A 17,551-nucleotide genomic window follows, 5' to 3' on the forward strand; every position below is an offset into this window, starting at 1 on the left:
TTGCCAGTGGTTTCATGGCACAGATACTACTGTTGGGCATCTTTTCCGGTTCAAATACATACATTTGTGCAGCCGAGGAGTTGTTAGCGTGGAAGGGGCACAAAGACCAAGCAGAGGATCCAGGGTAGGCAAAGGAGGGGCAAAAGAGGGCTTTTCCGGTCTTTACCTAACAAATACCTGTTTCATTTTGTGTTTTGCACTGGAGGTGTTATCTGCTTATTATTTTTAGGCTACGATGTGCAAGCATTGGTAATGCCTTGATCCTGCAGTGACAGTGATTTTTGAAAAGTTTTAAAGTGTTTTCACAGCAACTGCTCATTTCTTCTTAGATGTTTGTGTGTACAGTATGTCCTTTTTTTGTTTTATTTTTACTTTTTCTGAGACTATGAATGTTTAAATTGGAAGCCGCAGCATACATTTTTAAAAATATATAAATAAGTCTATTATTGTTTAAATCAGTTAAAATCTAAAAATCAGAAGCCCCGGGTATATCTCAGTACAACTGTGGATTGGAAATTGGTCTCTTTTTATCTGTTGCTACTCTCAAGTCTACCCCCTTTAAGCCTTCTTTCAGGGCCTCTTGGTCATAAAAAAAAAAGAAAGGTTTGCTTTGAGAAATATTTACCCCTTTGAGATATCTGAATCTCTCTCTCACAGGCCCCCTTTCTCCTCTCCTTTAGGATATAATCACTCCTATGCAATTAATCTCTAGTTTGTACCCAGCTGCTGTAGCACGTCCCCCTCAGTTTAATTAAACACAACGGCATTTTCAATGATTTTTTTCGTTAAAGAGCGTGACATGATTGTTTTGTATTTGTCTGCGTGCCCTTGCAAGTAGACAAAACAGAGATGATTACTGGAAGGGGAGTCACAACATCCAGGACCCATAGTAACTGGGCAACGGGTTTTGGGTTTTTTTTCTTTCCTATGAGCTGCATACTGACCTATCCAAAGGTGAAGCTACGAGAGAACGACGAGGCCCACCGAGAGGACTAAACGTGTAATCGTGACAAACGCACAGCCGAAATCGACCTGCGCGAGAGTGGAGTCCATTCCCAGCACTCGCCAGTCTATTACACTGGAAATCAGAATCTCTGCAAGCCCAGACACCGTGATCGCGGGACCTGATGGGGGCTACTCAAAAATTATAATCCTCCTCCTGACTTCTATAGCACGTGCCAGACACATAAGAAAGAGTTATTTAGGATCCCTTACATGGTTAAAAAACATTAAAAAAAAAACCCACTTTGAATTCAGTTTCAATGGACTTTCAAAACATTAAAGATTTTATATTAAGTGAAGATTCTGTTTTAAAATGGATTTAAAAAAAAAAAAAAAAAAAAAAAAGAAGACAACCTTGGCCTAGTGCCATGGCTTTGAATCCCTTGGACGCTGGAGACAGTGCTCAGGCCTGCGTGTGACGTGTAGCGCTACAGAAATTTTTAAACAGCAGCAGTAGGAGGTGGTCTGGGGAGTGGAAGAGGAAGGGGACACTACTCCCAGTTCAATGGCAGTCCCTACTGGCAGGTCTCAGAGCTGCCCCTGTAAACACGGTGTTGGCCAGGGAAACCGGAGTCACCTAGGAGCAATGCATACGGAGGGTTGGGAGTAAGACACGGCCAAGAGGAATAAAAAATAAGAAAAATGAGGGTGGAGGGAACCTTAGCAGACAGTCCTGAAGCGGGGCGAGCTGGACGCCCTAACAGGGAAATAATTAAGGGCTGCGCTGTCGCGTCTTGGCGTCACGGAGGCACCGCAAGATCAGAGCGTGGGGACCTCATTGTAAGCCCGCCATGCGGCTCTTTCAGGGGCCAGGGGAGGAGCTGCTTACTCTGCAGCAGAACCGGACCCTGGGAGGAAGCGCTGCGAAGATCCGCCACCCTCAGACCTCAGCCCCGAGAGGAGTTCCTGCCGATGCCAGGGGGGAGAGACAAAGAGGACAGAGGAGAAAAGGAGGCGGAGAGAATAAAAAAAATAGGCACAAACCAAGTGTGGCAACCTCCTAGTCAGAGGCTGGATGGCCCTAGATCCCCACCCATAGAACCAGCAGCTTAGAGAGACCCCATTCTTATGCAGCCCCTCCCCTTAAGGTGGCCTGTGATTGGTGGTCTTAGGTCATTTTCAGTTGATCTCTCGGACAGCGAGGACCCAGTTTTGTGTTTCTCCTGCCGAGTTGGGCCCACTTACCAAACTTGCTGTTTTTCCATTCAGAGGAGATTCTGCCTGAGGGGACCTGTCTCGTTTTTTGGAAGAGAGATTTTAAGCATTTTTGACTTTTTAGAAGTTGCCTCGTGCTGGTTGAAAACCCTGGACCCTTTGGTGAGGGCCAAGCACCGAATCCAGAGGCCCAGGGGCAGCCAAGGTTACAGGAGCCTGGTTCTCGTTCACAGAAAAGTCACATCCATTGAACGTTCGGAAAGGAGGGAGAAGATCTGGGGATCCTAAACAGGATTCTCCGGCTCCCAAGGGAGCAGGACACAGGTAGGGTGCAAGAGACTGAACCTTTGGACTCAGGATTTTTCTGGGACATCACCCCATGGATTTCCCTGACCCACCGGGACAATTTTTACACTCAGAGGAGGAGTACAGGACACATAACCCAGAGGAAGAGAATGCAGGGAAACCAAAGACAACTGAGAACTCGCACATTTGGATTTGTTATTGGACATGGATTGAACTTTTAAAATAAATCAGTAAAAGTTTTATTTCAGCACCCAATGCTGTCTCCAGCTTGTCTGTCCCAGCAGCACCACACCTACAGAGACAGTGGGAGACTCGCACATTTAAGAGAAAGTCACATCGCCGCCTGGGCTGCGAAGGACTACCTGAAAGAACCCACACCTTGAGGACAGAGAGCCGGTGGAGACCGCTCCCCTTGGGATATAGCAAGCCCAGGAAGAAAGGACTAAATGAGAAAAATAGAAAGTTAGGAAACACTGTAAAAAAAAAAAAAAAAAACAGCAAAAGTTTAAAAAAAAAAAGTTGAGCAGAGATGGAGGTTTTTTTCTAAGCTGCTAAACAAGTTTGTCTGGCACTTACGGTTTTTGAAAAAATGTTATCCATCCATCTCAGGGGAAGGAAGGGAAGGGGGCTGCGGCTGTAAAGGGACCCTCACCCCTCCCCCCCCATCTTAAACACAACCTTATGGGAGGGTCACAAGCACAGGGGAAGCGTGCGGGGTCTCCCGTACCATGGTCTCGTCGATGGGGTAGGTGGTCTTGTCTGGGAAGATGCAGGTGGAGAGGCAGGAGACCACCTTCTGTGCCCCATGCTCGTACGCGGAGTGCAGCACGTTGTCATTGATGTGGACGTTCTTTCTCTGTGAAAGGAGATGGGTCACGCAGAGAGTTACAAGCGAGCGGAGAACGTCTCTGGCGCACGCGGCAGACATCACACGAGACGCGTTCAGGCCGGACACCATCCACCTCCTCCTTGCCCACACAAAAGCCCGAGGTAAACAGCAAGGAGCTGCCAGCACGAGTCGTCGAGACTTTTCTTTTTTTTGGTCGTTACACACATACAAGGCCAGTATGGCAGAGAGGAGACAGCGGCTTCTGATTTGGCCTTTAGCGGAGTACTAAGGGTTGACCAACAAGAGCATCCCATGAGCACTATTTCTACAGACACGCCAAGCAAAGGGGCTGAAATCTGAGCAGGATGGAGCTCACAGGACTCGTCAAAAACAGAGCACTAACCCAAAGGATATCTGAACCAATTCCCCTAAAGTCTGTCTGAGCTGCCTTTCACCCATCGTAAATCCCAGGTGTTCTGCTGGCTCCCACCCCCTCCCGTGTAAACCACATGGCCACTCCTCCCCCCCAGACACTCACCCAGAAATCCAGGTTGTATTTCAGGTTGCGAAAGAGTCCCCCTACCATGGCAGCCAGGTGGATGACGTGGGTAGGCTTGTGCTTCTCAAACAGGGCTCTGGTGGCTGATGCATCCCTTCAGAGAAAAAAAACCCCAAACACACACATCTCATGATCAGCCCAGAGCAAGATGGGATGAAGCCTCAGGACCAACAGGAGTGTTCTTGATTTGGATTCCGCTTTTCGGCACTTCAATGCGGAATACATTCTGCTTCACTATTCTTTCATTTAAGGAAGTCTCCATTAATCTACCACCAAGGAGCAAAGGGATGTTTACCAGAGGCCTCCAGGTTTGACTTACAGTATCTACAGATTTGCAGCTTTGGGTTCTCTAAAGAGTCTTCTCCTCCTACACTAATCAGAAGTCTCAGCTCTTTTACTGTCAGGGATAAAGCATCCAGCACAGGAGATGCTGTGCAGGGGAGTCCCAGCCATCGCTCAGCAGCGACACCCGCTGGCCAGGCTTCGAGTGCACACCCCGCCCCCCCCCTCCAGTGCATCCCAGGAGGAGGCTCCCAGCAGAGAACATCGCCGTGAGGCAGCGTTTCCCCCAGCGCGCCACGGCTCACGCATTTAAACCTCCCTTAGCTTTATGAAGACAGTGGCTCCACTCAGCTCTTTGGCTGCCTCTCTTAACTAATTCTGGATTTGGCAGCTTAACGCTTTTTTTTTTTTGTATTAAATTACTTTCTGGCAAAACTCTTTGAAAGCCTTTGAATTCTATAGAAAACTATCCTGTTTTTGAATGCGATCACTACGGATCTTTGATTATTTATCTTAAGTAGGCCGGCATCCTGCACAAGCAGAAATCCTCTCCCTTCCTGTACTGGCTGGGTCTTCTAGATGACAAGAATTGATTACTCCATATTCTGTTTAAATACTTTTGCAATAAACTAACTCCAAACCTTGGAGCTGGCGTACTGCTGTTCTAAGGTTACATTCTGATCTCCCATTTTAACACATGAAAAATGTTTTCTTTATTCAGACCCTCATCCAATGTATTAAAAAGTCTCCCAGGAAATATTCAAGTTAATCACCAGAGAAGGGTCAACTACATTAAAAAAACAAACAAACCCTAGATAAATCTGTATTATACTTGGAAAATTATCAACACTTGCGATCTTAAATTTCAGGAGAGTCTGAAGGCATGGTTAACCTTTGTAATTACTGCAACGCAGATAAAGCTGAAAACGATCCAGTCTGAATCCCAGCGCTCTCCAGAGCTGGTAGGAAGTCAGAGGAATCATGCACGGCGTAGGACAACCCGAACTCCTCAGGTGCTCTCAACCTTTGGAGACCCTCATGACCGTACCTCAGCGAACGATGCATAAAACGTAAAGATAAACAGAAACTTCACCCACGTGAGGTCTGCATCTTTGGAGGCCACGAAGATCCACTCCTCATCCGGCCTACCTTCTCCATCTGCCACTACTCTCTCGATGGCTTTTCCTACCAGCCCCGAGCCGCCCGTCACCAGGATCCGCTTCTTCCCTTCTGTTCTAGCAGCCATGGCCGCAAAGCTCTGAGGGAAACAAAAAATATAGAAAGAACTACAACTGTTAGGCCTCTCAAAACAATGGTTTAGCTCAAATTGGATTGGAGTAGCCACCTAAGAGAGCAGCGGGCTGCAAACCAGGGTTCAAATCCCACTCCTGCTCTCTGTGACCTTGGGCAAGTCACTTTTCCCCTTCATTGCCCCGTCACCTGCAGGCAGAGGTCCCCTTCCACCCTAGCCCTTTATATAAAACTGCCTCACTCCCACCCTCCAAGACCCCCTTCTTTGTACATCAAAAGATCCCTGATGTTCTTGTGAATCCCAAACCCCTCCTTACCTAAAAGAAAGGTCATCCTGGTGGTCCAGTATTGCCCACAAGCTCAGACTCTCAAACTCCAGCCAACAGCCAGGCGGTGCCATTTTGGAAAATAGCCACACCTGGCCTCAGAGTTTAAAGGGATGCTCCAGGCCCACACTAAGCCACCAGGAAGACATTTTAAGTAAGGGGAGGGGATCTGGGGTCCACTTGACCACCCGGGATATTTTTATGTGTAAGGAAAAGGTCTGGGTGGGGGGTGTCCTGGTCTCCTGGGTCTGGATTTGATTGAAGGGAAGGGGTTCAGGCTTGCGTCGTTCTTAAAAATGTTTATTTTCACAACAGGCTGGCTTGATAGTGTGCGGGGTGGGGAGGAAAGACAGGTGGAACAGGGGTCTATGGAGACCCCTTGGGGTTTACTACACTGGGTGAAGGGGCGTTCAGGAAGCCTCAGGTCATGTTTGATCGTCCTGAGGCTGCCGGGGGGAAGTTAGCTACAAATAATGCAGCTTGAGAATTTTTTGGCAAGCCATGCTATTTGATTTGCATAGTTTAGGGCATCAAGTAGGTTATTGGCATACATTTGCATGCTAATTAACTTATTTTAATATGTACTGCATCAGGGTTCCTTTAACATGAGATTTCAAATATCTTGCATTACCCCATGTTAGGGCATTTACCGCACACCGAAATAGAGGGGCTACCTCCTCTATCCAGATTTGCATTTTGGATTGAAGTACTTCCTTCACAAACCCAAGCTCAAGACAAGTCCCATTCGTTTTGTCAGTCTTGACTAGATTGCAAGTTCCAGAAAGCATGGACCGACTGCCATTCGTTTCTATGTCCGTTCTGTAGCGCTATAGAGATGATCAGTACTAATTCTAACCTGAGCTGAGCAATCTGCACCTGAAGTCCAGAGGGCAACACTAAAGCCTCCACACAGTTGCTATCTTTTCTACTCTCTTTTATTTCCAAACACTAGGCTTTACTTCTGTTTCAATAAATCTAATGCTTTTCCAAATGTTCCTTTTATTGGAGCAAAAGAACCACGTTCCCTTAATGAGAGGGGTATAAAACAAACAGATAATGGTGAGCCAGTTGATAGTGAATCTGGATTTTCAGAAGGCATCTCATTTCACAAAGTCCCCCATGAGAGACTCCTGGAGAAATTACAGAGTTATGGGATCAGAAGCAGCATCCTGTTGTGGATTGGTAACCGGTTAAAATGCTGGAAACAGAGGTTAGAACGGTTAAGGAAGTTTTAATGATGTAATGTTTGGGTACTTAATGTATAGATCATGTACCCGTGTGATTTAAACCCAGTTGGAGAACAGGACGACAGGTAATGAATACCTACGGACCACACAGTATACATTCACTCGATCCTCACAGATCCTAAGACTCAGAGAGAATACACAGAAACGACAGCAGAAAAGGACAAAATGGTCCATCCAGTCTGCCCAACAAGCTTCTTAAGGTCGTAACTGCTAGGGATGTGCAATCGTTTTTCCTGAATTAGGCAACTTCAACGAAATGGCCTAATTCGGAATGGTTCGGGAGAACCGAAAAATATGAAATTTTTCCGAAATTTCAGAAAAAAAAAAAAAATCATTGCGTTAGTGCGCACTAACCCGAAAATTGGGGCCCCCGAAAAAAAAAACACCAAACCGCAGGAAAAACAAAATTCCTGTGGTGGTGGGGAGGGGGGGGGGGGCCCGAAACGAAGAAAGGCACAACATTTTTACCCGAAGCACATCTCTAGTAACTGCCAGTCCATGCACTTATCCTCAAGAATTATGGTATCCTTAAAAACTGCAGGTAGCAACATTTTTTACTGGGTAAGGAGCTTTCTTGATGTGCCCTGCTTATGGACTTGGCTGTAGACGCAGTCCTGTGCTTTTTCCCTTATGTCTGCGTGTCAGTACTCAGACCGTAGAAGTTGGGCCCTCTTGGTTGTTGTCTGAATCCAATTCCCCTTTCCCCTGCCGACGTGGGGAGCAATGTTGCAGTTGCAGTATAATCATCGAGGCACAATGGTTAAGGGTAGTGGTCTCCATGCCTTCTGTTATCCCCCTGCACGCTTTTCTCATTTCCATCCTCTAGCCGTTAAGTGAGCCAGTGTTTATCCCATGCTCCTTTAAATTCTTGGACTGTTTTCGTCTTCACCACCTCCTCTGGAAGGGCATTCCAGGCATCCATCACCCTCTCCATGAAGAAATATTTCCTGACAGCGATTCTGAGTCTTCCTCCCTGGAGTTCCATTTCATGACCTCTGGTTCTATTGTTTTCTTTCCAATAGAAAAGGTTCAAAATCCATGTATCATTGAAACCTTTTATGTATCTGAAGGTCTGTATCATATTTCCCCTACATCTCCTCTCTTCCAGGATATACATATTCAGATCCTTCAGCCTCTCCTCATAGGTCTTCCGAAACAGACCCCACAACATTTTGGTCGTCCTTCTCTGGACTGCCTCCATCCTGTCTAACCCTTTTGAAATACGAACTCCAGAAGTGAACCCAATACTCCACATGAGGACTAACCAAGGACCTGTACAAGGGATCATCACCTCCTTTTTCTTACTGGTTATTCTTCTCCTATGCATAAGAACATAAGAAATGACCATACTGGGTCAGACCAAGGGTCTATCAAGCCCAGCATCCTGTTTCCAACAGAGGCCAAACCAGGCCACAAGAACCTGACAAGAACCCAACCAACAAGAAGATCCCATGCTACTGAGGCCAGTAGTAGCAGAGGCCATGCCCTAAGTCAATTGATTAATAGCAGTTAATTGACTTCTCCAAGAACTTATCCAAACCTTTTTTAAACCCATCTACACTAACTGTACTATCCACATCCTCCGGCAACAAATTCCAGAGCTTAATTATGCGTTGAGTGAAAAAGAATTTTCTCTGATTAGTCTTAAATGTGCTACTTGCTAACTTCATGGAGTGCCCCCTAGTCCTTCTATTATCTGAAAGTGTAAATAACTGATTCACATTTACTCGTTAAAGACCTCTCATGATCTTAAAGACCTCTATCATATCCCCCCTCAGCCATCTCTTCTCCAAGCTGAACAGCCCTAATCTCTTCAGCCTATCCTCATAGGGAAGCTGTTCCATCCCCTTTATCATTTTGGTTGCCCTTCTCTGTACCTTCTCCATTGCAACTATATCTTTTTTGAGATGCGGCGACCAGAATTGTACACAGTATTCAAGGTGTGGTCTCACCATGGAGCGATACAGAGGCATTATGACATTTTCCGTTTTATTCACCATTCCCTTCCTAATAATTCCTAACATTGTTTGCTTTTTTGACTTCCGCAGCACACTGAGCTGAGATTTCAAAGTATTATCCACTATGATGCCTAGATCTTTTTCCTGGGTGGTAGCTCCTAATATAGAACCTAACATTGTGTAACTACAGCAAAGGTTATATTTCCCTATATGCAACACCTTGCACTTGTCCACATTAAATTTTAGCTGCCATTTGGATGCCCAAATCTTCCAGTCTCACAAGGTCCTCCTGTAATGTATCACAATCCGCTTGTGGTTTTAAATTACTCTGAATAATTTTGTATCATCCACAAATTTGATAACCTTACTCGTCATATTCCTTTCCAGATCATCTAGAAATATACTGAACAGCACCAGTCCAAGTACAGATCCCCAAGGCACTCCACCGTTTACCCTGTTCCACTGAGAAAAATTGACCATTTAATCCTACTCTCTGTTTCCCGTCTTTTAACCAGTTTGTAATCCACGAAAGGATATTGCCACCTATCTGCTTAACATTCATGAATGATCTAGAAAAGGGAACGATGAGTGAGGTGATCAAATTTACAGATGACACAAATTATTCAAAAGTTGTTAAACAGCAGCAGACTACTACTAAACATTTCTAGAGCGCTACACGACATATGCAGCGCTGTACAATCATAAAAAGACAGTCCCTGCTCCATAGAGCTTACAATCTAATATGACAAACATACAGGATGAGAGACTTGGAGTGTTTCATAAAGCAGGACAATGGTTAAAAAGAAAATAAAGTTAACAAGACTAAAAGCAGACAATCAGGCATAAGATTTAAAAGCGGTTTCAAAAAGGTGGGTCTTTAGATGGGATTTAAACACGGTGAGAGAGGGAGCCTGACGCACTATTTCAGGAAAACTATTCTAAGCCCAGCCAGGTGGAAAGCATGGACTCGGGAATTGGTGGTAGAGGAGAAGGGCATGGATAGGAGTGACTTATCAGACCAGCAGAGTGCACGAGGAGGAGTGTAGAGAGAGAGGAGAGGTGGTGAGGTGCTGCAGGAGTGAAGGCATTTGTAGGTGAGAAAGAGGAGCTTGAACCGTATGAAGGAACGGATAGAGAAGCCGATGCAGGGACCTCAGAAGAGCGGTTATGCGAGCATAGCAACTTTGGAGAAAAAGATAAGTCGTGCAGCTGAATTTAGGACAGACTGCAGCGGAGAGAGACGGCTCGTCGAGAGACTGCGAGGATTTGCAGAAAGACCTTGTGAGACTGGGCACCTGAATGGCAGTTGAAGTTTAAAAGTGGGAAAGTGCAAAGCGATGCACACAGGGATAGATAATCCCAACTACAGGTACAGGACACGCTGGGCTCTGCGTCGGGAGTCACCACCCAGGAAAACGGACCTTGGAGTCTTTGCGGCAATACACGGAAATCCTCGGCTCAGTTCGTGGCAGCGGTCAAAAAAGGCAACAATTTTGCAAAGGATCTGAAAAAGGAATGGAAAATAAAAAACAGAAGATCTCACATTGCCTGTCTATCGAGCCGTGGTGCGACTGCACTTCAGCACTGTGTGCAGTCCTGGTTGCTCCCCCCCATCTCAAGAAAGACAGCGGAACTAGAAAGGTGCAGAAGAGAGTGACACAAATGATGAAGGGGATGGAGCATCTCCTCCTGTGAGGAGAGGATATGCAAGCTCGGGCCCTTCAGCTGGGAAAAGAGACGTCTGAGAGGGGACAGGAGAGAAGTTTATAAAATCATGAAGGAGTGGAACAGGTAAATAAAAGGACAGCTATTTACCCTTTCAAATAAAGCTAAAACAAGGTGGCGTTCCATGAAACTAACAACCAGCAAACTCAAAACAGATCATAGAAAGCCCTCACTCAGTGCACTGTCGAGCTGTGGGATCCGTTGCCAGAGGACATGGTGAAGGCGAGGAGCACAGCGGGGTTTAAGAGAGCATTGGACAAGTTCCCGGAGAAGTCCTTAACACAATCTTAGCCAGGTGGACTAAAGGAAGCCACTGCTTGATCTAGTCAGGGTTAATTCCAACAAACAAAACCTGTAAGTAATGTAGAAAACCGAGAGACCAGGACCGCAGGTTATGCCTCTCAAACTGCTAGAGTCAGAGAAAATACTGAGGGATCGCAGGAGGCACACCGGTATATCTAGGGGGTGCTTTCAGTTTTCTCTCTGACTCCATCTGCTGGAGGGGAGGCATAACCCGGCAGTCTGGACTGATCCTGGTACGTACAGGGAAGAGGAATCAGATCTACTTTACTGGATCTGCCGGGTACTTGGGAACTGCACTGACCACTTCCTGAGACCGGATGCTGGGCTCCATGGACTTTTGCGTGACCCGGCCTGGCAATTCTTAGGCTCTTATGTACAGAAAAGGAGTCTGACCCCTTCATTGAGAAGAGTCGTATTATAGAAAAAGGAAGGAACCGGGAGAGCGAGCTTTGTTAGCTAGGAATAATAAAAAGCAGTACCGAATTCATTTTGGTTTTTATCTGCCATCATTCATTATGCTACAATGACTTACAGCCAGGGAAAAACTCCATCTCATTTCTCTAGGAAGAAACAGTAGAGGTTGAAAAGCGATTTAAGAAAGCTTGAAGAGCGGTCAAAAGGTTTGGGGGCTGGGATTCAATAACAAGGAGTGCAGAGTTGTGCATTTGGGGTGCAGCAATCTAAAAGAGCCATATGGATTCGGGGGGGGGGGGGGGGGGGGGGGGGGGAACGACGACTGATGTGCATGGACCAGGAAAGGAACTTCGGGGAGATAGCGTCTAGCGATCTGAAGGCATCGAAGCAATGTGACAAAAGCAGTAGCTAAAAGCCAAGAAGGATGCTGGGCTGAACACAGAGAGAAAACCAGCCAGAAAAAAAAAAAAAAAGGTGGTGATCATTGCTAAGGCCTCACCTAGAGTACCGCGTTCTGCTCTGGAGACCTCATCTCAAAAAGGATAAAGGACAGGATGGAAGGGGTCCAGAGAAAGACAGTAGACCTACGAGGAGAGGCTGAAGGATCTAATATGCATGGCCTGGAGGAGAGGAGGGGCAGGGGAGATCCAAGGACCTTCAGATACCTAAAAAGGTATCAACGATGCACAAACATTGAAAAGAAAACCGTGCAACTAGGAGAACGACTCAGAGCCAATATCAGGAAATATTTCTTCACAGAGAGGGTGGTGGATGCCTGCAATGCCCTCCTGGAAGAGGAGAACAGTAATCAAGTTCAAGAAGGCAGGGGATCAGTGTAGATCCCTAGAGACTAGAAATGAAAACGAAGGAGGAACGGGGTCACCTCTGCTAACCGTGTGTGTGTGAAATTTCTGCACAGAGGTAACCCGCAAGGAGCAGCGGTTAGGTGTGTGCATCTGCTGGGCCATTCATTTCATGGGCACGCGCACGCCTCACGCACGAGCGCTAAGTGCATAAATTAAGAAAAATAGAGAGGGGCGTACCATCTGCTCTCGCGTGCATACCCATCGAACGAATGAAATAAATGCCCCAATGCAGTGGTGCTCAGCTTACCGGCTGAGTACAGAGAAGGTCTCCGGCTGCGGTGGGGGGGGGGGGGGGGGGAAGAGGGTTTTGGCCGTCACCGCCGTGCTCGGCTTCCTGCACCCGCTGCCTTTCAGCTGTTTAAGCAGCAAAGTCCACGCCGGGAACCGGCTACCGGACCAAGGCCCACCTCTGAGGGATCTCGGAAATCACCTCAGGAATTCTCAACTGAGGGAGGGACCTTTAGATATCACCGCATGAGGGCAGGGCTCAATTCTTTCTCCAATTTAAATGGAGAATCATCTGCTGGAGACGAAGAAATAGTGAAGGGCTGAGGTCACTGCAGGGTGATGTCAGCTTTGAAATCTGACTCAGTCTCCATCTGCTGACAGGGGAGCATAACCCACGGGCCCTGAGTCCATCTGCCTACACGCTAGGAAATACTGTGTTACTATGTTTTATGTTAACATCCTTCCTCTGGCTCGATATAAACTCCAGAAGAGTTCAGAACTTCTTGAGGCTGACAGTGATGCACAAGAATATTTTGTACTGTTCCACCCTGAATCAAAACATCACGCCCCGATTTCTCACTAATAAAGTGAGTGAAGATTCAAACTTTTAATAAATATATATTTATACAAGCAGGTATTGAGATTAAAAAAAAAAATGTATCTGGACGGTGTGAGAGTCTAATGGAGAGGAGGGAGATCATTTATAAAATATATTGAAGGAGACCATGTGACCCGATGCTAGAGTAGGACGTGGGTCCTGCTTGCTCCCGGTGCCCTCTTCAGAAGTCGAGCAAATATACCACAAAAAAAAAAAAAATTGGCCGTAGATAAGACGGCTCTCACTCCTGCTGGCTTCCCAAAGGTGCCAGGTTCTTGTGGCCTGGTTTGGCCTCTGTTGGAAACAGGATGCTGGGCTTGATGGACCCTTGGGCTGACCCAGCATGGCAATTTCTTATGTTCTTACGCATCGACAAATTCCTGCTGCAAGATAGCAGACTGATGGCATCTAAACTGCAGCGAGAAAAAAAATCCTTCTGCTCATTTAAGACACCCGTTTAGTTGAATCCGGCATGAATTATGATATTGTGGCGATGCTCACATAATTATAATCAAACTTTCAGTTTGAAAGCAACTCGTGGTGAGAATGCAAGCAGGGACGATGTAATTGATTTTTCCCTTTTTTTGTTGCCGTGGTCCTATAGTTCCTTTTAACATTTTATCTTTTCATTTTTTATTCATTCTATGTTTATTTCATTAAGGTAGTTATTTACTAGTTTTAATTTTTTTCATGGTTTTTAAAATTAGAAAAAGAGGTCATTTAATCCTACTATATTTTATTTTTTTGTAGCATTCTATACATGAATGTATTTTGGTTTAACACAAGTTGTTTCTTTCAGAATCTTGATGAGTACACTGTGTTGATTTGGCAGTGAAGTCTTTTATTTAAGAGTCAATACATCTACATAGGTATTTCCTTCTCACCACGATCATGTCCTCTTAACTCACCACTAGATCTATGTCACCTTTGCGTTACATCTACATCCTTGTGCCAGTATGATATAGATACTAGGGATGTGAATCGTGTCCTCGATCGTCTTAACGATCGATTTCGGCTGGGAGGGGGAGGGAATCGTATTGTTGCCGTTTGGGGGGGTAAAATATCGTGAAAAATCGTTAAAAATCGAAAAATCGAAAAACCGGCACATTAAAACCCCCTAAAACCCACCCCCGACCCTTTAAATTAAATCCCCCACCCTCCCGAACCCCCCCCCAAATAACTTAAATAACCTGCGGGTCCAGCGGCGGTCCGGAACGGGCTCCTGCTCCTGAATCTTGTCGTCTTCAGCCGGCGCCATTTTCCAAAATGGCGCCGAAAAATGGCGGCGGCCATAGACGAAAAAGATTGGACGGCAGGAGGTCCTTCCGGACCCCCGCTGGACTTTTGGCAAGTCTCGTGGGGGTCAGGAGGCCCCCCACAAGCTGGCCAAAAGTTCCTGGAGGTCCAGCGGGGGTCAGGGAGCGATTTCCCGCCGTGAATCGTTTTCGTACGGAAAATGGCGCCGGCAGGAGATCGACTGCAGGAGGTCGTTCAGCGAGGCGCCGGAACCCTCGCTGAACGACCTCCTGCAGTCGATCTCCTGCCGGCGCCATTTTCCGTACGAAAACGATTCGCGGCGGGAAATCGCTCCCTGACCCCCGCTGGACCTCCAGGAACTTTTGGCCAGCTTGTGGGGGGCCTCCTGACCCCCACGAGACTTGCCAAAAGTCCAGCGGGGGTCCGGAAGGACCTCCTGCCGTCCAATCTTTTTCGTCTATGGCCGCCGCCATTTTTCGGCGCCATTTTGGAAAATGGCGCCGGCTGAAGACGACAAGATTCAGGAGCAGGAGCCCGTTCCGGACCGCTGCCGTTCCGGACCGCCGCTGGACCCGCAGGTTATTTAAGTTATTGGGGGGGGGGGGGGGGTTCGGGAGGGTGGGGGATTTAATTTAAAGGGTGGGGGGTGGGTTTTAGGGGGTTTTAGTGTGCCGGCTCACGATTCTAACGATTTATAACGATAAATCGTTAGAATCTGTATTGTATTGTGTTCCATAACGGTTTAAGACGATATTAAAATTATCGGACGATAATTTTAATCGTCCTAAAACGATTCACATCCCTAATAGATACACACACACACACAAACACACTTGGAGGAAAATCTTTCATTGCACTGGATATTTGTATGCACATTTTTCATTTATGTATGCTGTTGCATTCACTCGTCTATTTACACCTCCACATATTTACTTGTTTTAATTTGAATGCATTTAATTTTTTCTTTATATGTTGTTTACTTATGTGCACACATTTGGTTTTATTCAACAAGTATGACATTACAATCTATTTATATGTATGTACATACATTTATGTTTAATATGTTCTATATATGTGTTTTGATTTTATTTTAATTTTACTCTTAGTAGCCCCTGAGGCAGCTCCTATATGAGCAAAACTCGGCCAGAGTTGGGCAAGTTCTAATAAACGTTCCTTGATACACCGATCTCCTTTGTTTTTTCCACTACCTTGTGTTTCTGCCAACTAAAGCCCTCAAAGCTATTCTAGAGTTACGATAAACAACCTGGAATAATTTGCCATTGGATTGGTAGAAAAACCTTTACTACCTAGAATAATGAACGTTACAGCTTCGGAATGAGGGGGAGGGGATGGAGCAATGGGGAGTTTTATGGATACCAGGTCTGTGTATCTGCTATGTTGTTTTCTGCATTATGTTAAAATTGAAAAATAAAATTAAAAAAAAATTTCTCTGGCATTTTTAGCAGTTACAAAAGAACACTAGAGCAGAAGCTGCACTCAAAATCAATAGTTCAACCACAATAAGTGGTTATCAAGAAATAACACGACTTGTTGATAAAAATTATCTGTCCCTCCCGACGCTGCCTCTATGGGGACCCCTTGGAAAACATTAATGATAACAGTGGCGTTGCCATATGTATATAAATAAAAATATTAATTTGAATATCTAAATGGGCTATGCAACATTTCTCTGCACTTACTTCATTTTTAGCAATAAAATATTTGGAATTTTTAAACTTCAGCCGCAGAATTTAATGTGTTGGGTGTCACACACATGAGCATCACCTGTCAGGTGTGTGACGGCGGAAAAAGAGTTGAGAACCATTGCCCCAATGACTGCACATCCCTAGCAGTAGTTATTACCCTTAACAGAAGGCATGGAATAAATAACCTGCTCGGAGCGACAGTTACAGCCATAAGCAGCTTGGGCAGTCTGGACGGACCCGTCGGTCTTTACCTGCAATCATTTACTACGTTATTATAATTATTATTATTTTACAAACTCCTCATTAGAAGTTCAAAGAAAACAGTTTTTTTCTTAAAGAATTATTCACTTAAAAGTATGTAGCAAGAAAGAACTTGGAAGGTCCCTCGGCTCATCTGCTCCTGCCACTCATCAATGAAAAAGAAAACTGTACTCAAGAGTGGAGGACCCCTTCCTTCCCTCCCACCTCATGCACAGAGTAGTTGACGAGTCCCTCCGAACACAGCACAAGGCAAGGAACAAACCCCCGCCCCCGGACTCACCTCTCCCACATCCCCTAATACACAAAAAGAGCGGGCAAAGTAACAGTGCGACCCACTACACCCCCCTAACCAACCTTACCACAAGACTGGACTAAAACCCCAAATCCTCCTTTAATCAGGACAAGATTACACACCTCCCCGGAAACACCGCGGTCCACTCCTCCTGCTCTACGGACAGAGAGCAACACCGAGAGTCTTACCGCCGCTTCCCTTACTAATAAAACAAACAAAAAAAACCCCCCTCTTATGCCGGCTTCACTTCCGGGATGCAACGTGTTCCCTGCACACACACGGGCCAACGCGCTGCCCCGGGGCGCCCTGGGATATGGAGTCCCATCTCCGATAGCTGCTCATTTTGCCCTGACTCCTCCCCCCAACATAACTGTCCTGGTCATGAGCAGTATGAAACGCTCCGTGCCGGCCGAGGTCTTCGCTGTCAGGCTGTTGATTTCCGGGTTCGACGACACCCCCCCCCCCGCCCCCAAATTGCGGAGAATGCTCGGCGCATGCGCACCGCTGTGTTCTCGGGCACACGTTCCAGTGGAGCCGAAGCCTAGAAGGAATCGGCAGAACAGGGGCAGCAGCTGGCGCCTTACACCGCGCATGGGCACTGCAACGCCCTCCCCTGTGGTGTACACGCCGGAACCACCGCCTCCCCAGGAAGCCCTCATAAAGCGAAGCCGCTCACCTGTTAGAGGTGGTTTCCCGTCGATAGCAGGGCTGAATTAGCCATGCTGTCATGGGATCTGTCCGTCAGGTCCAGAAGGCGGAGCTTGATAAAGCAGAGGTTAGACTTTTAGTCCCTCTGCGGCTGTGCGTGGTTTCCCGCGCAGGAATAACAGAATCACCTCAGTCTGTTTTTCCGCGCGCCAGAACGCACGCGGAGCTTTTTTCTCTTCAGAAAATGTCCAAATCAGGATTTAAACGCTGCTGATGCGGCAGAGTTATGGCGAAAACAGATGGTCATGACCGCTGTTATCGCTGCCTCAGAATTCATC

At 46.4% G+C, this 17,551-nt stretch overlaps 1 protein-coding gene across 1 annotated transcript in view; it reads right to left on the minus strand.

The window, feature by feature from the left end:
- TSTA3 (tissue specific transplantation antigen P35B) overlaps window positions 1-17,018 on the minus strand; it is a 53,951-nt gene extending 36,933 nt beyond the window's left edge. Inside the window, exons 1-4 of the mRNA XM_029592207.1 lie at window positions 16,688-17,018; window positions 5,231-5,391; window positions 3,831-3,945; window positions 3,191-3,319 (exon numbers count right to left, since the gene is read on the minus strand). Of these exons, the coding sequence (XP_029448067.1) occupies window positions 3,191-3,319; window positions 3,831-3,945; window positions 5,231-5,379 (393 nt within the window). The 5' untranslated portion in view covers window positions 5,380-5,391; window positions 16,688-17,018. The remainder of the gene's footprint in view (window positions 1-3,190; window positions 3,320-3,830; window positions 3,946-5,230; window positions 5,392-16,687) is intronic.
- Window positions 17,019-17,551: the final 533 nt, after the last annotated feature.

The sequence above is a fragment of the Rhinatrema bivittatum genome, chromosome 2 (assembly GCF_901001135.1).
Source record: "Rhinatrema bivittatum chromosome 2, aRhiBiv1.1, whole genome shotgun sequence".
NCBI lineage: Eukaryota > Metazoa > Chordata > Amphibia > Gymnophiona > Rhinatrematidae > Rhinatrema > Rhinatrema bivittatum.